This window comes from Nothobranchius furzeri, chromosome 1 (assembly GCF_043380555.1).
Source record: "Nothobranchius furzeri strain GRZ-AD chromosome 1, NfurGRZ-RIMD1, whole genome shotgun sequence".
In the NCBI taxonomy this organism is placed as follows: Eukaryota; Metazoa; Chordata; class Actinopteri; order Cyprinodontiformes; family Nothobranchiidae; genus Nothobranchius; species Nothobranchius furzeri.
Genome location: NC_091741.1, coordinates 82,849,340 through 82,871,103, shown reverse-complemented (window position 1 = coordinate 82,871,103; position 21,764 = coordinate 82,849,340). Strand labels below are relative to the sequence as shown.

At 42.2% G+C, this 21,764-nt stretch overlaps 1 protein-coding gene across 5 annotated transcripts in view; it reads right to left on the bottom strand.

The window, feature by feature from the left end:
- Positions 1 to 21,764, bottom strand: part of drp2 (dystrophin related protein 2) — a 525,275-nt gene that overhangs the window by 36,788 nt on the left and 466,723 nt on the right. For all 5 annotated transcript variants that reach the window (XM_015949550.3, XM_070550594.1, XM_070550593.1 and 2 more), the window contains 6 exons: positions 16,886 to 16,971; positions 13,371 to 13,528; positions 8,599 to 8,765; positions 6,612 to 6,723; positions 5,766 to 5,902; positions 3,785 to 3,850 (listed from right to left, as the gene is read on the bottom strand). In XM_015949550.3, coding sequence (XP_015805036.1) covers positions 3,785 to 3,850; positions 5,766 to 5,902; positions 6,612 to 6,723; positions 8,599 to 8,765; positions 13,371 to 13,528; positions 16,886 to 16,971 — 726 coding nt within the window. The remainder of the gene's footprint in view (positions 1 to 3,784; positions 3,851 to 5,765; positions 5,903 to 6,611; positions 6,724 to 8,598; positions 8,766 to 13,370; positions 13,529 to 16,885; positions 16,972 to 21,764) is intronic.

Sequence of the window (21,764 nt, the reverse complement as noted above, 5' to 3'; positions counted from 1 at the left end):
TCCCTCATTCTGCTGGGGGACTTTACCGTTCGTGGGCAACAACAGTGAGACCTGAAGAGGTGTGGTTGGGAGGAACGGCCCCCCGATCTGAATTCGAGTGGTGTTTTGTTGTTGGACTTCTGTGCCAGTCATGGATTGTCCATAATACCATGTTCAGACATAAAGGTGTCCAAATGTCAGGGGTGTCCAATCCTGGTCATGGAGGACCGGTATCCAGCAGGTTTTGTGGTTTTTCTGCTCCAACAATCTTGATTCAGTGGTTGAAACACCAGTGCAGCAGCTCATCAGGCTCTACAGAAGCCTATTAATTAGCTGCTGATTGAAATCAGGTGTGTTGAAACAGAGTTCAAACTAAAACATGCAGGATACCGGCCCTCCAGGACCAGGATTGGACACCCCTGCCATATGTGCTCTTGGCACCAGGATACCTTAGACCGCAGCTCGATGATCGACTTTGTTGTTGTTTCATCTGACCTGCGGCCGCATGTCTTGGACACTCGGGTGAAGAGAGGGGCGGAGCTGTCAACTGACCACTACCTGGTGGTGAGTTGGCTCAGGTGGTGGGGGAGGATGCCGGTCAGACCAGGCAGGCCCAAACATATTGCGATGGTCTGCTGGGAACGTCTGGCAGAGTCTCCTGTCAGAAGGAGCTATAATTTCCACCTCCGACAGAACTTCCAAAATGTTACGGGGGAGGCGGGGGACATTGAGTCAGAATGGACCCTGTTCCGTGCCTCCATTGCTGAGGCAGCCGACCGGATCTGTGGTCACAGGATCGTTGGTGCCTGCTGTGATGGCAACCCCCGAACCCGCTGGTGGACACTGGCCGTTAGGGATGCTGTCGAGCTGAAGAAAGAGTCCCATCAGGTCTTTTTGGCCTGTGGGACTCCAGAGGCAGCTGATGGGTACCGGCAGTCCAAGCGGAACGCGGCTCGGTTGGTCGCCGAGTCAAAAACCCGGGCATGGGAGGAGTTTGTTGAGACCATGGAGCAAGAATTCTGTACGGCTTCAAGGAGATTCTGGTCCACCATTCGGCACCTCAGGGGGGGGGGGGGGGAGCAGTGCACTACCAAGACTATCTATAGTGGGGACGGTGTGCTGTTGACCTCCACTCAGGACGTTGTGGATCGATCGTGGGCAGAATACTTCGAAGATCTCCTCAATCCCACCGACATGTCTTCCAGTGAGGAAGCAGAGTCTCTGGACTTTGGGTTGGCCTCTCAAATCTCTGATGCTGAGATCACTGAGGTGGTTAAAAAGCTCCTCTGTGGCAAGGCTCCAGGGTTGGATGAGATCTGCCCGGAGTTCCTTAAGGCTCTGGAGGTTGTGGGGCTGTGTTGGCTGACGCGGCTCTGCAATATCTTGTGGACATCGGGGGCAGTCCCACTGGACTGGCAGGCTGGGGTGGTGGTCCCCTTATTTAAAAAGGGGGGCTGCAGGGTGTGTTCCAATTAATAACTCAGCCGCAAAACATCAATTCCATCCAGAATGCTTCTGCTCTCTGTGAATGAAACCTCCTAATAATCTCATTCACGCATCCAAACTCGTATTTTTCACTTAGCTTCCATTCAGCCACAGCTTTGCTTTTAAAACAAGTTTAATATCAAGGCGGTTAAAAATTGTCATTAAATTGTCATCCTTGAATTGTCATTTATGATGTCATTTCAAATCTTTCAGTTTAAAATTGTTAGTAATAAATTTCTTCATTTTTAAACTTGCCTCATTATTGAAACGAAACAGAAAAGGTATAATGTTTCTGGTTATTTGAAAGCAAAGATCCTAGCTTCTGAATAACTTTTGCTATTAAATTTAAATATCTAAATTAAACATTAATCTTTGGATTAAAATTAGATCAAACAGGTTGATGTATGAACTTAGATCGATATATAAGTATCCAGGATATCTATATATATGATATATATATAGATATAATGATTGGTCATTTTTCGGAATCTCCACTGAATAGCAACAGAGGTGATTTCAGTATGCAGATAACTCTACACAGACAAGGTGTGGAGGGCATCCGTTTTGGTGGCCTGAAGATCAGGTCTCTGCGTTTTGCAGATGATGTGGTCCTGTTGGCTTCATCAGAACATGATCTCCAGCTTTCGCTGGAGCGGTTTGCAGCCGAGTGTGAAGCAGCTGGGATGAGAATCAGCTCCTCTAAATCTGAGACCATGGTCTTGATTCCAAAAAGGGTAGAATGCCTTCTCTGGGTCAGGGATGAGGTCCTGCCCCAAGTCTTGTTCACGAGTGAGGGAAAACTGGAGCGTGAGATTGATAGGCAAATTGGTGCTGCGTCTGCAGTGATGCTGGCGTTGTACCGGTCTGTCATGGTGAAGAGAGAGCTGAGTCAGAAGGCAAAGCTCTCGATTTACCGGTCGATCTACGTTCCTACCCTCACCTATGGTCATGAGCTTTGGGTAGTGAGCGAAAGAACGAGATTGTGGATACAAGCGGCCGAAATGAGTTTTCTCCGAAGAGTGGCTGGGCTCTCCTTTAGAGATAGGGTGAGAAGCTCGGTCATTCGGGAGGGGCTCGGAGTAGACCCGCTGCTCCTCCACATCAAGAGGAGCCAGTTGAGGTGGCTCAGGCATCTGGTCAGGATGCCTCCTGGACGCCTCCCTGGTGAGGTTTACCAGGCACATCGAACCGGGAGGAGACCTAAAGGTAGACCCAGGACACGGTGGAGGGACTATGTCTCTCACCTGGCCAGGGAACACCTTGGGATTCCCCCGGAGGAGCTGGCCCAAGTGGCTGGGGAGAGGGAAGTCTGGGCCTCTCGCCTTAGGCTACTGCCCCTGCGACCCGACTCCGGATAAGCAGATGAAAATGGATGGATGGATGGATGGATGGATGGATATTTAAAAAATATATATAACTATATGAATTATTTGTTTTTAAATTCCTCCCCAGTTTTAGTTAATGAATGCTGTGGGTAAAGAGAGTTTGAGATTTTTAAAGGTGACCAATGTGGGCAGTTTGAAGAAAATTATAGAGTAACTGACAAATCTCAGTCAACATAAGAGGATGTGAAAACAAATGGATGAAAGAACAAGAATAAAGACAGAAAGAGACAAAATATTGTAGAAGACAAAAGAAGAGACCATAGAGGATAGAGAGTAAAGGTAGAGAACAGCTGAAAAGGGAAAACGGGGTAAATAAAAGAGGTAACAATGACGATTGTTCCTGCTCCATTGTTGTCTGTTGCTCTTGTTTTGGCAGGACATAACGTGTGTAGGAGCCTCAGGGAGACGCACAAACACACACATTCACACACTGCAGGTTAAAAGGATGCGTGTGTCCAGCTATGCCCACAGTGTAGCGCTGCCAGGAGTGTGGGAGTCCAGGATCATGGCCTGTTTATAACCTGTCACATAGACACTAATCCTCACCGACGGCACCCAGGTGACCAATGGGCTCACTGCCCCGGCAAGTGACAAGCCGCCAGGCATGCTGACCCCCACTAACCTTCACGGACACTCACACAGAACCACAAACTGCTCCGCTTGTGTGTGTCAGGGTGTGTTTGTGTTGAGGATCAGAATAAAAGGAAGTGCCGGGGCAGTCCGGCCACTGTCCCGGCTGCAGTACAGTACACAACGCAAATCAATACCAGAATCAGCAAAGATTAAAAAGGTAAAGGAATTAGGAAGGCAGGGAAGGGAGGATAAGGTGGAAGAGGGAAGAAGAGGAGCTAAAGAAGAAGGCAGATCAATCGAAGAGAGAAATGTGGAAAAAAAGGAAGACTAAGATGCGATTATTTGATTTATAGGGCACATACCTGCTGGCATAATGTTCAATCCTGCTGTGTGTGTCTGCATGAGGCAGTCTGGGTGAGGAGCATGGTCTGGGGAGGTGAGAAGTTTAAATCAGGATCTCACAGAGGTATTCCTCATACACTAAAGAAAACAAGACCTCATATGACCTAAAACTAAACAGAAATATAGGTAAAAAGTGTCTTTACAGTTTTATTTAAATACATACATCTATCTTTTCTTTTCTTAATAATTTCATAATAAATAATACTTTAGCTTGTAAGAATTATGTTTAAAAAACATTGTAATTGTGAGGCTCAAAGCTCCACAACAGTTTTGTCCAGAACTGGCCCTTCAGGGCCACCGTCCTGCATTTTTTATAGGTTTTTCTGCTTCAGGCATCTTCAGAACTTACAATTGTGCTCAGGAGGTAAATAAACCATAGGGTCAGGTTTTTTGAAGCAAAGAGACTACATAAACCTGCAGGAGTGAGCCCTGAAGCACCAGGATTGGACACTACCAACCTACATTAACACCAAGATGTGTGATATAATGAGGTTTATGTTTTGTCTTTCTGATAACTTTACTGTTGTTCCATTTGTTTGACAGATGATGCATAGTGTTAGTTTAATCATTTGGTTCAGCACAAAAATATTGAATAATTTAAACCAAGAGTCAACTGGTTCCACTAATCCTAGTGGCTTAAAAGGGACACTTTAACTTTTATTGACCCCTCAGCATTCCAGCGTCCTGCCTGTGGAACAAAACCCCATTGTGTTCATTAATCCTGGAAATTTAAGGGGTTAAGTTAAGTAGTTCTATGGTCGATATTAAACATGTTCATGAAGTTCTTTGCACTAAATCCCTCACACATAAGGCAATCTCAGCTGTTTTACTCTTGACAGTTTCAGGACCTTCCAGAATGAACTCAGGGTTTTTTCACTTTGGGAAAACAAGCTGGAGCTGGCCACTCCCACTCATCCTTCACTCAGGCTGCTATGAGCTGAGAAGCTCCAATCCAGGAGGGTATCAGAGTAGAGCCGCTGCTCTTCCAGCAGCAGCTATGTCTTACACGTGAGAGGTATTTCTAGTCATCTGTCTCCATTTGTGACATCACAAACTGGGACTAGAACAGCTTGCTTTAGTCACATAAATCCTAAAACCAGACAGGAAAAGGATGGACATATTTTTGAAGTATGGAGTGTTGACAGAGGCAGTAGAGACCCACATGACAGCACATACTTTAAAAGGTGGGTTTTGTATAATATGTCCCCTTTAAATGTAGAGTAACAACCATACTTTATGTTAATAGTAAATGAATGTTACTCTTTACTCGTTTTAGTGGAACCAGTTGACCAGACATGGCTAGGTAAATTCAGCATTTGTTTCCTGGAGAGCAGGAACATAGTGTTGTGAATCATCAGCGTAGCTATAAAAACATACATTATGAGGATGTTCCCAAAAGGCATCATGTCAAAAGAAAACTGACAAATGATTTCACCCCTGTACCAACATTTCCTGAATGACTTTCAGTTTGGGCTCAGGATTTAGAAGATGAAAATGAGCCAGTCTGACTAAACCTGGGTTGAGGTAATCCTCCTGACTAGAGGACCTTGTCAGCACATAAGCAAACCAAAATTCTTCATAATTTGCTTTAAGTAACCTTACACTGTAAAATATTTTATACATTTTGCAGCTTTAGTTGCACAACCTGACAAGAAAATGAACCCATACTTATGACAAATCATCCTGGATACTAGCCTAAGGCAGAGCTTCATGATGATTTTATTGATTTTAGTCCCACAGTCCTTGTTCTCCCTTGAGACTCACTGGTGAGCAACGCGACTGAGTCAGACAGAGATCACAAGCTAATGTGAACCCCGACCACAGAAACATCCCTTTAAACCATCCGAGTAAATCAGCACAATTAGCATACAACAGAAGGAATGTGTACGTGAGTATGAGAGGAACAGACACGAAGAAAAGCCAGAGTGTTGCGGGACTCACGTCTCTGAGCTCTCAGCCTCCAGCAGAGATTGCACTGGCAGGTAACCTCTCTGCGGGTGTTTTGTAAAGTACTGCTTTGACCTGAACTTGTTCTTCAGAGTTTTTGCAAAGTCCCTCATCTTCTCTCCCGAGGTTGTCTGCAGTCGCCGAGGGTGAAGGGTGGAGGAGGGGTGACGGGTGGGGGTTAAAGCACAAGGCATGGATGATTGAAAGACAAATTGCACAGCTTTAAAGTGGCTTTCTCCAGAGATCACCTCATGTAAAATACATTCAGGGATGTTCCATTACTAGTGTTTCCCTCCATCTCTTAGTTTATTTTGTTTTCATGACAAACATTTCCTTGATTTCCTTTCTTTAAATGGAAGAAAAAGAAAGAAAAAAGAAAATTTTAAGAAAAAAATGTAAAGTGCTTCCTTGCTTTGTTTTCAGGAGAACCTTTGTCCTACTCTAATAAAAAATGTGCAATGAAAATACGATTTTATGAAGATGTCACACTTAATGTTTTGTAACAGATAATGGATTTAATCTGACACAATCTCACTAAATTTCCAATAAAAAAAAACACTGAAAAACTACACTTTGTGCATTAGGTTAGAGTTTAGGTTTGGTTTTTAAATTATGCCTTCAAATACACAGTGAGAAGGGCCAAAAAGGATAATGCTACTAAGTGGCACTTCATTTGTGTGTACTAAAGATCTGCATGAGATGATAGACACTTTACAGTGGATTAGATTCCTAATCCATGTTTGGCAGAATGAATGGAGAGTGTAAGAAGAGTTGAGCTTTATCTTTCCCTAAAGAATTGAATTAGTATTCTGTTGAGGCGTTACATAACGCTCATCTTACTGGGGTGTAATACTCCATGATGGGGTAGTGCAACTTCTTTCCCTTGGTCGTGCGGCCGGTTAGAAAACACGTCTGGCAGATGTCCACATTGAACTGCTTCAGACTGCGATATCTGTCAAGATCAATATAACAAGGAGATTTTACTGATGATTAAACTGATTTAGCTGTCGTGTGTGTTTATCTTACTCGAGCTGTGGAGATATAAAACCGTAGACACACACTTACAGGAGGGGACCTTCCGTCAGAAGAGCTTGACATTTTAATGTAAATTGAATTTTAACATCAGGTTATGATTAAAGAAAATGCTAAGACAATATTTATCTAAGACTTTAAAATTACCCTTCAAAGTTATATAAATGCATGCTTTCAATGAATAGATGAACCTGTGAACATGCTGTTCCTAACATACACCAGGTGTTTGTAATATGTATACATTAATACTTTTTAGTGTCAAAACAATAAAGAATGTCACAGGGTGTGCAGGTGAACATAAAAAATGAGAATATGGAGCAAAAGTCCAATATAGAGCAGTAGTTCATCTTAGACTGAGAGACCCTAAAGGCCCAGGAAGCCTTTGCTGGTGTTCTGGATTCATTAGCTGAGTAGAGTGTGACACTTTGAGTCTAGAATATTGAACCTTTTAACAATATTCTGATTGTCTGAGATTCTGAATGCGTGGCTTTCATTAGCTGTAAGTCACAATCATCACAATTATAACAAATAAAGACTTGAAACATCTCAATTTTCACCTTTTAAGTAGAATTAGTGACAAAAATCAGCTTTTGCACCATATTCTAAATTTTTTGCATTTCACTCATAAATCAGATTAAGTTCTATCTATTTTTATTAATGGTCATTTGAAAGACGTTAAGAGCTTTTCTTAACAGCTTCAGTCAGACAATTTTCCAAGCAGTTCTTCTATTCTTCATTTCATCATTTACTCCATTGTCAAGTTCGCATTAAATAACTATAGAAGTGCATCCAGGGATCAAGTCCTGCAGAAATTTTTAGATATTTCTTCCAAAAAGAACCAGGTATTGTGAAACTGACAGCAATGTAAAAGGCTTATAAGCAATGAGGTTAGACCATATATAAACATTTCTAATGTTTTGTGGGCCTGACACACACTGCATGGAGTGATCCACCAATCACAATATTGTAAGAGGGGTCCTCATGCTTGAGACTGTTATTTTTTTAAATGTATTGAATTTGTGATGCCTCAGTCATCAGTATATAGTGCTGTAGGTGATTTGAACTACACGTCATATGGTGGTGGCACTTCTGACTTATCAGCCAATAGTTGAATGTTTTGCTTCAGCAGAGGAGCCTGTTGGTGAAGTGGTCTTTCAAAAGACTGAAACTAATGTGAGCATGCCAATGGAGGGTGTGATAATAAAAGTTGGTTTTGCATGCCCATTATGTTTTAAAGAGACAATGTGTAGTTTTTACTGGTAATCTCTGAAAACATCCATCAAAATGTTGTTGAAAATTAATTAAATGATGCCCAGTTGTTGAAAAATATCGGCGGCTTTGTAACATATAAACATTAAAATCAGGTCTAAAATACATGGGAGTGGATCTAAGTCTCTGGGCGACTCTATATTAGATGCCATGTTTCTATGGGAGCCCATGAGGACAAAATGCATTTACTAATTTGTAACAAACAATTGAAAAATGTTCGCTATTCATAAAGGTTGTTGTTTTACACATTTACCTCTTCACTTGTTGCCAGTATTGAAAGGGAGTCTGGTGTGCCCGTCATTGGAGGTTGCACTCCCAGAGATTTTTGATTCTAATGGCCATCCGTTGGTAAGGTCTTACTCAAACACAAAAACACCACTTGTTTGCAATGATTTAGGTATGCACCGCTCCTTATTGCCAGGGGAAATACGCATAATCACTTTAAATGATTTGATAAAAAAACATTCTATGCAGTATTTAGTTTCCATCTCTTTACATTTCTATAAGAAGCATATGCTGTACCCACCTGAAGCCTTTGATGGGACACTGCTTGCAGACGTAGCATTTGGCCTGATGCTTAGTGGACTCAGCAGCAGCCACACGGTGGAGGACAGGCAGCCAAACCATCGACTGGGGCTCCAGACTCATCCATTCCAGGAAGTGAGACACCTCGATGGCAGGTTTCCCCGGGGCCTGGCAAAGAAAAATTGGAGGAAGGTGAAAGAAGAGAGAAGACTGTAAACAAACCAAATATAGATCAACAACAGTTCGGAAGCCTGGAGTGAGAAGAGAGGACAGTGCCAAATATCACAGAAAAAATAAACAAAGACAGAAAATAATAAAGAGAACAGGAAATATAACATTATAGTTTACCTGAGGGCTATGTAAAATGTGTGTTCACGCTACTGTGAAGCCAAAAATACAACAGATTAATGCCAGTCCACGTGTTTATCCACTTATTCTGTTTCACTTGGAGACAGCTTGTTATAAATTCCAGAAAGTGGAAAAAAGAGGAAGTGAACCCAATAAAAAATAACTTGCGAAGCGCTAAGAATCCGTGATGTGCTAAATTCTCATTAAGTCTGCATCAGAGATGCATTAAGGAGTAGATTTCCCTGGGGCTCCCCCCACTGCTCAAGCAGAGTAACAAAATAAACGTGTGTGAATGTGTTGATCACAGACTGTGAGGTGTACAGAGACGTAATGTCTCCAGAGGATGAAGAAGCTCCTCTCTGTTTCGAGAGAATCCAGCCTGATCCTCATGGGGGGGTCAAATGTCAGCGTCTAACACACCAAACACCTGGAACTGGCAGCGTCTAAATGCTGCTCACGCTTCTGCATGGTAAAGTCGCACACACAACCGATGGGATGTTTTATCTGTCACCAGCAAAAATAGATTGATTAATCTACAACAGTCTGTAGTTTATTTTAATTTTATACAGGTAAATAAATGATCATGGTCTGGAATGATTTATAGGAAAGCACAGTCTTCACAGAGTAAAATGGAGTATGGGAGCTTTAATTTTACAAGAAATAAAAAAGAGAATATTTCAAATACTTCAACACAATTGTTCCCCAGTCAAAGAAAGGAGCAAACTAATGTTTTCCCATCAGTAGTCCATAATGTCAACAATGTTGACAAGAATCTGCAGATGATGAAAAATCCATACACCAGTGAAGCTCTCAATGGGGAAAGGAATGATGGATGGATGAGCGGTGATGGCTCACATCTACACACTTCATCTGTGATAGTACAGCATTACATACTCCATTATCAGATGTGTATTTACCTGAAATAGACAGTCATTGTCAAGATTTAAAATAAATGTTAAATTTGCACAAATTCTACCTCTACATGTATCACTCATGTTTTTCAATGTCTTCGTTGTGATCTCTGGTCATTTTCTGTGGTTAAAAAACTCTGGTGTTGGCAGGATTACTCATTAATATTCATGATATGCAAATATCTCACCTTTGATTGTTCCAACAACAACACAACTCTGCTGCCTTCGTCAGCTCTTCTCTCTTAGGTAAAAAATGCTACGGTGAGATTTTAGCTCCACAAACAACACACGCCTGAATGTGTTCAGCCATGTTGTGGAATTGCTTTTGCTAACGGTTACCTTCCACTTGTGAAGATATGCTCTCTCTACTTCCCACGGGCAATCGCAAGCTAAGGTGGGCAAGACCGAGGTTGGCAAGCCATAGACAGAGCTCAGTTGTGGGGTGAATTCTATGTTGTCTTTCAAACTGTCTCCACACACAATTAGACAGTACTAGGACCAATCAGAGCAATGAACAATGTAACATACTCATTGCTCTAGCAATCAATCAACAGGGCAGTTCTCCGTACATTTGAAGAAGCAAATACATCCTTTATTCTAAATAAAGGACAAGAACTTCTATCTGCTCATGTCTGTAAGAAAAGCCCAAGTTTCACTGTTCAAAGTTGCTGCCAAAGCCGTTTCAAACGAGGCCCGTTACTGAGCTTTGCTGTTTTCTTCTGTTGCAGCACTGGCGCTGAACCCATCTAATAACATTCAGTGCCTGTGATTGGTAGGACACAAATCTGTTCAGGCCCACGGTAGACCTCCTGAGGCTGTTTTGACTGTGCCTAGACTGACCGAGACCGACCTACAGAGCAACATATTTTGTTATTGCTGCAGTTGGTCTAGATTTCTAGACTAGGCAGGGCCATGACTGCAAAGCTTCTATGTGACTTAGAGGAAACCGGCTTTTTCTGACCTGACCTTTTTCTTGTCCTTTCCTTTGCAAATGCAGGAAATAGTGGTTAAAGAAAATCTTCACTTTCTGCATGCATGTGAAACTCCGAGTGATGGTATGAGGTTTTGTCAGTGCCCTTCACAAAGGTCATTTATACTTTTAGTTAAAGAGCAAGTCACCCCCAAATCAACTTATTTTTTTGCTGATAAACTAAATACACAAGTGTCTAATCGTGCTGTAGACACGTGTAGTCAATAATTTGGCACTTCAGTGCATCTTCGTTAAAATTTAAATTTTCTGCCTAAAACTGTCAGTGTTGCGCCGTCGTCAGGTAAAAACTCCGCACTGCATTTGAATTTAAATCTGCCACCGCTATTGGCTAAGAGGTATGCTATGATGTAAACTGGTTCATTATGATGTCACAACGCCGTTGTGAGCCTGTGTGTGTTTTTGTTAGTGGCTCTGCCCTCTCGGTCTGCCAGGCAACAGCATTTGTTGCATTTTTCAAACATGAAGTGGGAGTGGAGTAAGTTTCTTGTAGGGGTGACTTGCTCTTTAACAGAAGTTCACATGTACAATTTAAAGCAATGATCCTGTTTTGCCTTCAACACAAGTCTCTCTGTACATATTACACAGCTACAGGAGGAGGTTGCCTGCAGTACTAACATATCCAAGGAAGAATATGTGGAAAACACTGTATCAAAATGTATAAATATTCAATATTTGTTTTCTATATTTTTTGAATATTCCTGGGGTCTCATTTATCAAACATTGCATAGAATCCTTACTAAAACCATACTTAAGCTCAGCAAAAAAATAAATAAAATAAAATAAAATTTACTTACGCCAAGTAAGTTTGTGATCTATCAAACATGGAGTACGCACAGCTGCACGCAATCTTCGCTTCATAAATCAGAAACTATCTAGAAAGGTTCTCAGCTGCTTTTTAGTCACATCCCACCCTCACCATGCCCACGTACTGCCATAAATAGTCAATGCAAAGTGCCTTGTGGATCTCATGCATATACATAAGCCAGCTGTTGCAGCGCTCCGCCAATGACATGGCGATCGTAGATCAAGGCAGATCAAGGAAGCGCAATTTCACAGAAGCAGAAATTGAGGTAGCTGTGGGTGAGGTGGAGAAATGAAAGGAAGTGCTTTTGCAAAACAAATAAGAGAAAATCCTTGGAGTGGCACAGCGTTGCTGAAGCCGTCAATGTTGTGAATTCTTCAGAGATCTGTGGCAGACATAAAAAAAATGCTCCAATCGGGATTCGCTAACCAGTCACCCAAACGGAGATCTCCCTTGTCCAAGTAGCCAGGGTGCATGATCAATAGGGTCACAGTGACAGGACACACACTGTCACACTGTGACATTCTGTCTCAATCTGTCCCCCTGCTGATATTCTGCATTCCGTATTCTGCGCTTCAGGCTGTGTGTGTGTTTGTATGCGCGCGTGTGTGTGTGAGTATGCGCGCATGTATGTGTGTGTGTGTGTGCACGCGTGTGTGTGTGCGTGTGGGGTGTCTTGTTCTGTGTGAAAACGAAGCAGTACAAGTGATAATGCTGCTGAATTTCATATTTTTATCCTTCTCAGCAGCAGCACTGCAGGTGCTCTCCATGCCCAACATGTGTGTAAGCAAGGTCCTTAGTCAACTTAAAGTTGTGCACATTTTTCCGCTACATTTTCTTTCATAAATCCCAAAGTTTGCGTGGAAAGTTGCTTACGCAATTTTCCGACCCCGTTTTGTGCGTAACCAAGCTTGATAAATGAGGCCCCAGGTCTCTTAGGACCTTTTACCATCAGTCAAAGGTTGGCAATTGTCTCTAGATACCAGAGGTAAATCCTTTAAAGTGTGTTTATTTTATTTTATTTACAAAAATCATTCAGTCAAAAATGACTTCAAAATGATAAATAGATAAATAAATCCATTAGAACAGTTCCACAGGCTTTCTGCCCTGTGACAGCCTGTTTCTGATTGTTCTTTTTCAGTTTTTTTTCTAAACAAGACAAAAAAGATACACAATGACAAAACACAGCATTTCCAGTCACAATGCAGAAATGAGGAGAGTGGAAACTACCAAAGCAAACACAAACCTTCAGCTACAAGAAGAAGCTTTTTGATAACCTATTGCTGCCAATAACACGTACTGTGCTGGAAAAAGTAAAACATGTTGGACAAAGGCCCTGTTTTTATGAAGTATGGCAAGCCAATTTATAATCTATTATCTCCATAACGTAGTGTTATTTTACCAGGTCTTCACGGTATTTCAGGCTGCTTTGAGGTCCACTACAGAGTGTCATAAAAAACTGCTTATATTTTGCGCTAAGCAGTTATGTAATACCCTTAAAATATGGTCACGATCTGCTGATGTCTTAGCAAATAGCAAAATCCTGAAAGGGCTGATTCGGAATGGAGACACAGCAATTGCTCTCAGACCTCCTATAGTAGGAACTACGGGTGGGAATCTAAAACCAGTTCTTGTTGAGAAGTGGTTCCCCTTCTTTCAATTCCTAGGCACAACTGTTAACGTGTACGATGTGAAACCCACGAATGCAGCTGAGGCCTCACCAAGCGGAAGCAGCTCCGAACGCTGGGCTCCACGTTGCTGCCACCAAAAGCAGCGACTTCGCCCAGCTGGCGGGGAATCTGGATGGCTTCGTGGAGCAGCAGGCTGAGGTGACGTTGGTCTGTCAGACCTCCAGAAGCAGACACCTGATGGAACAAATCTACAAAACATAGACTCTCTTATCCATTAGTTATGCATTAACTAACCTGATTACACACCAGTGAGTGCAGCAGCATAAATAAAGCAATATGGCATTTATTTAACAGAAAAAAGCTTTATCTCGTTATCTGCCTGTTTTGTCTACCCACACAGATTTTGCACTACTGTGCTGTTTACTGATGATTTTATAGACTAATTTTTCCCCTCAAAAAAGCATAATATGAGTCATGAGTAAAATAAAAAGTGTATTTTTAACTATGTGCCTCAAATTCTCTGCATTCAATCTAATCAGTCCTGACACGATGGAATCAACATAAATGAACCCAGGATCTTTAGTAACCGGTCAGCTTGGAGCTGAAAGCCCTGCATTAAAAGCACCGAGTCTGTCTCACGAGTCTGAGCGCTGAGTGTCACTAAAGAGACGAACCCTGACAGGCGTGTGAGTCTGCTGTGCAGTGTCAGCCTACTGAACATCCCGTATCCCCCGTTTGAGTACTTATTCCTGCTCACAATGAAAACATTTGGCTCTGACACCTCCTCCGTACAGTCTCCTGAACCGAGGCTGAAGCTTGTTTGGCATTTTAAATCTTCCCATAAAGCTGCTGAGCGGAGTTCTGAAAATATTTATTCAGAGACATTTCCACACCATCTATTATGTCTTTTAAAAAGTGCAGCTTGCAATGTTAAAAACTGTGTGGTGAAGTTGTTTTTTTCTCAGCTTGGTGCCACAAACCACAAATAATCTGACTGCTGTAGCCTCCGGAAATGGTCTGTTTTTCAATCTACAGGTCTGTCACGTTTTGGGGATGTTTAGGACCCAAATATGCAGAAACCCAGGATGACACGAGGCTGGGGAAGATGTAAAGTAAACTCCTTTATTTTAGGAGTAACCAAAAAACAAAAGTAATCCAAAAGGCTGGGAGCCAACAGTCCAAATATCCAGATAGAGATCTGGAGATCCAAAAATACAAGAGGCACGAGAAAACTTGACAGAATTACAACAAACAATGGACTGACACCAAACAGAGACAAGACAGGGCTTAAATACACAGGGAGAACAATTAAGGAAACAGGAAGCAGGTGTGTGGAGTGAGGGCTGGATGGAAGGCAGGTGACAATAATTATCTAAATGGGGAAAACAGAAACAGAGGAGGGCAAATACCTAAACACAAAACTAAACAACAATTATCTAAAGACAGAGGGAAGGACTCACACAAACTAGCTGGAGGAGGACATGGCACACACACACACACACACACACACATACACACACACACACACACACACACACACACACACACTGAGCTGAGGACAAAGAGGCTGGAGCTTTAACTGAGACGCAGACAAAAGACACATGAGGGCACTATGAGACACAGAAGGGAATCTAGAGAGGGATGGAAAAACATCAGGAGACCCATGAAGGAAGACACAGACACAGACCATGACAAGGTCACCTCTTCAGTATCGGTCATTTGGAGACATAAGTCTCCAACTGGAGCTCTAATCTACAGAAGAGACTGTTGCTTCAAGGTCCTTCCAGGCTCACTCTTATCTAAGACTGGTTTTTATTCACAGCACAAGATAGAAGAACTTTTAAAACTTATAAGTTAAATAATCATTAAATAAACATTTGTTTACTGTCACTTACAATAATTATAATGTAAATGAAATGCTTTCATTAATCTGTGCTTGAATGACTGAAGTTTGAAATGAATGTTATGCTATTTTCTTACCCTCAAATCAGAGCATCCGGTATCTGAGAAGGCGTGTTTTCTGAGGTTGTCTTGGTAATATTCCTCAACATGTCAACCTCCGATTGGCCACACAAATCATAACATGAGAACATTAAAGCAGAATCACTCTGGTGATTCAGCAGTTCGAGTTCGAGTCTCAGTCTGAGTCAGTGTTCCAGTTCTACAGAGTTCTAGAGGAAGCTACGGAAACGGTCGTCCGTAGTGAAGTCTCTTTAACTAAGAAGCAGCCTTTGACACGCCGTCAAGGTTGTTGCAAAGCTGACACAGCAACCGGTTCCTGCAGAACAAAGCTGATTTTGTTCCGACTCCTTGAGTCTAGATGCAAATGGTTCCATCCAAACTGTGTGACTGGCGGCATCTATGGACTGGAGAAGTCGGTGCTGTGGTCAATCTACTGGACCTGGGTGCTCAGAGGTCATCCGACCTCGATGACCTCCGGATCCGTGAAGAGGGTCTCCGAGAAGGGTGAGGTAGAACACAGTGGGATTGCGTCTGATGCTTCTTAGCTTAACGCAAACCAAATTCTTTTACACTCAGAACTCTGCTTTCCTAGATACGGAAGTTCTGATAACATCACATTCACACATAGGCATCATATACCACATCTCCTCCATCTAGGTTCATCCATCACAGTAAATATTAGTTAACCTGTCATGTTTTAATTGTTTGGAAAATAAATTCTTACTTTTACAAACCTGACTCTTTTCTTGAATCAAGACGAAGTGTGTACAATCCCTGAATAAACAAGAATCCTAGAATCTTCTGATTAAACATCCAAAGACCAAGCAGGTTGATATTCTATATTTATATAGAGTATCACAGCTTATTGGTCATAAGGAGAGGTAATATAATGAGCTCTCAAAGCACTACATTCACCACATCCTACACTGTCCATGAGCCGTAATTTAGTCGGTCAAAGATGTGGTCAAACTGACATCAGCAGGACACAGAGAGCAACACTGATGACAGTTTTCATGTAAACACTGAACTATGATGGACACTTGGATGAATTATTCCTGAAGATTTCAGTTGGAAAACCTGGGCTTGGTCAGACAAACCACACCCCTGCGTGGATTCAGAAAGGTAGAGCTGACCATTTTTGGAGATTCCATTAAAGAGAATTGATTATCTTTCAGTATTCAACAGAATGTGTGCCAGGGATGAATAATCCCTGCAGGAGTTTGTGGTTGTTGCTCAGTGTGAGAAGCTGTTACAGGTCCAAACATTTTCCTTTCAAATACCCTCTCTTTATTTTAGCAAAGCATTCTGGATGAGTCGTAAACAAGGGCTACAAGAGAGCAGCAAAAACACGTCCCCCACACGCTAAAATTAAACTACTAGAACAGATTTAGCTCGGAAATGATGAGCTCTATTCTACTTGAGCATAAGAAAGAGAGCAAACATGAATGTAGCTTCAAAAAGCAATCCATTTAAAACCACTAGTGCACTTGGTACAAGAAAAAAAACACTTTCATCTAATGGCACCATTTCCTCCATTACACTAAGTGGATGTCTTTATGTGATTCTGGCTATCAGAAGTGTTTTGTTTGGGATCGTTGTTTAGCTGCTGAGAATATGTCTGCATGAGCGAGCATCTGACTTACATTTGTACTTTTCTTGGACATCTGCGTTGCACAAGCTCACCAATCCCATCTTGAAGCTGAGAACTCGCATTTTGCCATTTCGAGCGCTACAGGAAAGAAGCCAAAGAGGGGGGGTTCTGAAGTTACAATTTTTGAAAGGTGAATAATCTTGAATCAGTGCGTACTGGATCGTGATAATGCAAAGCCCTGCTGGGAGGAATTACACGGGTCAAAGCAGCACAATACAGGTCAGTGAAGTAGTGTGAAATTGTATTAGAGCACATTCGAAGTAAGTAAAAGCTCTTCGGGGACTTGGTGAAGTGTTGTCCAAAGGGTTTATGCCTGGAAAAGAAATAATAATCCCATATAGCACTTACAAACACATTTATATACCTCACATTTCCATTCCTTGTGAGGTTATGATGTCCTTTTCCTGACTGGACAAACAGTTTAATCAGCAGCCAGCAGCAATACATGAAATATGAAGCTTTTTTTTCATCTTTTATTTAGCTTGGATTAAAAAAGAAAAAGGAGAAAATACTGAATTTGATGAGCAAAAACAACATCAATGTTCCCCGTGCTGCAGCACAGCCTGGAAGAAGTTTGTGTTGAGCAAAGCAGCATTAGCTAAAACCAAGCTGATCAAATTAGCTAAGAAATCCCCACATCCGTCAGAGAGCAAAAGATCAATGAAGAATAAAGCTGGGTGAGTTTCATTCCCAGACCTGCATATTTCTTCATAACTAGTTTGGGCTGCAGCTTGGGTAAAACAAAAGTCACACACACACACACACACACACACACACACACACACACACACACACACACACACACACACACACACACACACACACACACACACACACACACACACACACAAACACACACACACACACACACACACACACACACACACACACACACACACACACACACACACACACACACAGGTAAAAAAAAAAACATCTTGAGTAACGCAAACAGACAAAAGTTAGAGTATCACTACTGCTCCCTTATTAGATTCAGGGCTGGAGCGAGTCCAGAGGAGACGGCGGGCACACGGCGACGATTGGCTGTCAGCATCTTTCACCCACTCTTTCTGCTGTGTGCCACAAGCCAGTGTCAATATGCACCCCATAATGCTCCTCGGGGGATGTAATCCTCCTGCACACCCTGACAACCTGCTGGAGGACTCACACATGAACATATATGCATGTCGCAGCAGCCTGGAATCCACATTCACCAACACAAACAAGCTGAAAACTGGCCTCAAACATACTCCAGTCTCATTCTCATTCCCTGATTTCACTTATTAGGAAACAAAAATCAATTAATGAAATGTATTCGGGGGTAAAGTCTCTGATTGATTCTCATTAGTAGTGAGTGGTTGAGAGCCACAGGCCGGATTTACTGCATTGTGTTTGCACGTTGGGATTTCTCCTGAAGATGGAACAAGATAGTCAACTGGGAGTGAAGATGGATGAGTGCATGTGTCAGAGAGGATTTATTGCTGTTGTGTCTCAGAGGAGTTGACTGACCCTCTGCTTGGACATTGTTACTCCAACTTGAACTGGTGTGACATTTTATACATTTCAGTGCAACATAGAAATGCTCACTCCGAGCTGCAAACACACCAGGATGAAATGCTGTTGGGTTCCTAAATCTGTGCAAAAGCACACTCAATTTTATTAGAAGACAAAAGAAGCATTTCAGGTTTTTACTTTAAGGACCAGCGGCACCTAAATAAACAAACCAATTTCAAATCCAAATGTTAAAAACTAAAAGCTAATTCTACTCAAACAGTAATGTACTCTGAGCAGGACACATAACCTTGGTTTCTACATTGAGATGACGGTTTATGAATCTATGTTTGGTCCGTTGAACTTGAGAGAACAGCCTTTAAACTGAGAACACATACAGTGAGCACAAGCTGGGCTTCTTAGCCCTTTATAGGGCACTCACTGAAATAAAGTAAAGCTTAAAATTTAAACCCCAGGGTGTTATTGTGGTATATTACAAAAGTTTTAAACGCTTTTCAAATTGTTTTATTTTCCTGCAGAATATGGACGCTGGCCCTGTTCTGATAAAAGAAATCCCAAAATACAAAAAACATGAACATGTAAAATAAACATTCATTTAGAATAGTTTAGAACAGGGGTACTCAGCTATACGTGGGCAAGGGCCACCAGGAAAATTTCCTTTGAGTTGGAGGGCCGGTCCAGGGGTGGGGTTCGGGCTGAGGTGTGTGTGTGTGTGTGTGTGTGTGTGTGTGTGTGTGTGTGTGTGTGTGTGTGTGTGTGTGTGTGTGTGTGTGTGTGTGTGTATGTGCGTGGGCGGGTGTGGGTGGCCCAGAAAGAAGAGGCTCGTGGGTGTACCACTGGATTAGAACACTAGACAAGATAACACACTTTGGAGTAATCTAGCACATTTTACATTTTATCTCTGTAGGTAATATCACATTTTTAACATTATGAATTTTTTTAATAAAAATATATTTTTGTAGAATATGTTTTTAAATTTACTGAACAATAGACACACCTGATAATGAATTATAGAATATGAGAATATTTTAGAAAGTTATATATTTGAGGATCTGCCTCATCAGTGCCATCTTCCTCCTCCTCCTCCTCCTCATCATCAATGGCGAGATTTGGCTGGCACAATAACTGCCCCTCTCTATTTTTAGTAGAATTTGTAGTATAAAACTCCAAAGTATATTAGAAATCATAGTTTTTATTATTACTGTTACCATAGTTATGAAGATTTTGTAAAAATAAATAAAATAATAAAGATCTAACCTTAAAAACAATTTATTTTGCTTGTTCAGGTTTTATGATCAATTGTGACAGCTACAGTTTTCATTCTATGATTTCACCAACTTTAACATATACAACACACACACATCCTTATTTAGCACAAGTCAAGCTTGTGATGTGAGAGTTTCATAAACCTAGCATTGTTAGTTTTAGAGATCTGACTGTAAACACGAGGAGAGACCGAGCTGCAGGAAGGCAGTTTACCAGTTCTGCAGACACACCGATGTTTGGTGCATCATGCACTGATTGGTTGAATGGGCCCATGGTGTGAACTGTGACAAGCTAGATCTCTGATGATGGGTTTGTTGAAATCCTGTAATTCTAAGAGTCGATGAAAAGGTGCACTGCCATGATTAATGATGTGAGCGAACATGCCTAAATATAGACGCTGGCCCTGTGAAAAACAAAGCTTTAATTAACCTAAATTTCTATATCACCAACAGACAGAAGAGATTTAACCCTCTGGAGGCAGGCGTTGCAGATTTGCAACGTTAAAACCTACCTACCTGGTTACTCCACATACGTATTTCATAAGCATTTTTTTACTCAGAAGTTCCCCTGAAGGACTTAGTTGTTCGTCCTTTCATCAAAACTTATTTTGAGCCTGAGAGATTAAAGGGTACTAAAAGTATAATTGCAGATGAATTGCTCTGATATGAAATTTCCAAACTGTGAGTGTCTGTTATAGTTTTATTCCGATACATAATTATATCCACTTTGGGGGAATATGACCTAGATCAGACCTGGGCATTTTACGGCCCGCGGGCCACATCCGGCCCTTTGGTTGACTTTGACCGGCCCGCGTAAGGTTAATTGGAAATTACAAAATAAATGTATTTTCTCATTTTACCTCATGCATGGGCTAAGGCTGCATTGCTTTTATTTTGAAGTTGTTTTTTACGTGCACAATGACGCAATACGTATAGCAACAAGTGCCCGCGGTTGACATGGTGATTGTAGCCTGAGAAATGTCCGCTCATGCAAAAAAAAAAAAAAGTAAGATGCCAAATACAGGATTTTCAACAAAAATTGGACTGCTAAGTATTTTTTTTACTGAAGTCGGAGGTAAAGCCGTGTGTTTGGTTTGCGGGGAGGAGATTGCCGTGTTTAAGGACTACAATTTGAGTCGGCATTACGACAAGAAACACTCAGAAAAATACAAGAACTTGTCTGATGCTGAGAGGGCACGGACATCCGAAGCTTTGCTAGCAAAGTTGCAAAAGCAGCAAGGCTTTTTTACTAAGCTTCACACATCCAGGGATGCAGCAACCAGGACCAGCTTTGTGATATATCCCACAAAATAGCTAAAAACAGCAAGCCGTTTTCGGAGGGAGAGTTTGTCAAAGAGTGCATGGAGGACTCTGCCGCACTAATATGCCCTGAAAAAAAAGGCGCATTTGAGCAAATCCCGCTGTCCAGGTGAACCGTGACCAGGAGGATCGAGGACATTGCGGGGAACCTGGAGCTTCAGCTGCAACGTGAAGTGGCAAGTTTGGACTTTTTCTCATTAGACGGGAGCTGTGATGTCCGGGACACAGCCCAGCTGCTCGTATTTGTCCGGGGATAACGGACTTCAAGCTCACAGAGGAGCGGGCAGCAATGCGGTCGATGAAAGGGACAACGACAGGGAGTGATGTTTCTACAGAGGTAAATGCGTGCACGGACACTCTGGGATTGAAATGGGAGAGACTGTCAGGTGTCACAACAGACGGTTGTCCAAATCTTAAGCCGGGCGTACACTGTGCGACTTTTTCACTTTTTTGAGCCGATTTTCCAGTCGTGCGAGAAGCCACGACATCGGGGCGAGTTTTGCGCCGAGCGGCCGTGTAGTGTACAGGGGGTTACGAGTACGAGAGGCGATTAACACCACGTGACCAGCCGCCGATCAGCAGTCGTGTGGTCGCACGGACTTCTGGTGTGTTTAATATTTCGCTCGTCCCTCGTGAGGGTATCGCACTGTTGAAGCGGCGCTGCGAGCAGCTGCGACCCAAAAAGTATCAGAACCGCTCACGTCGCATGCACAATCCTGCATCAACGCCGGTCGCTCGCTATTTCCCTAATAACACACGCTGTTCGTTTTTGTT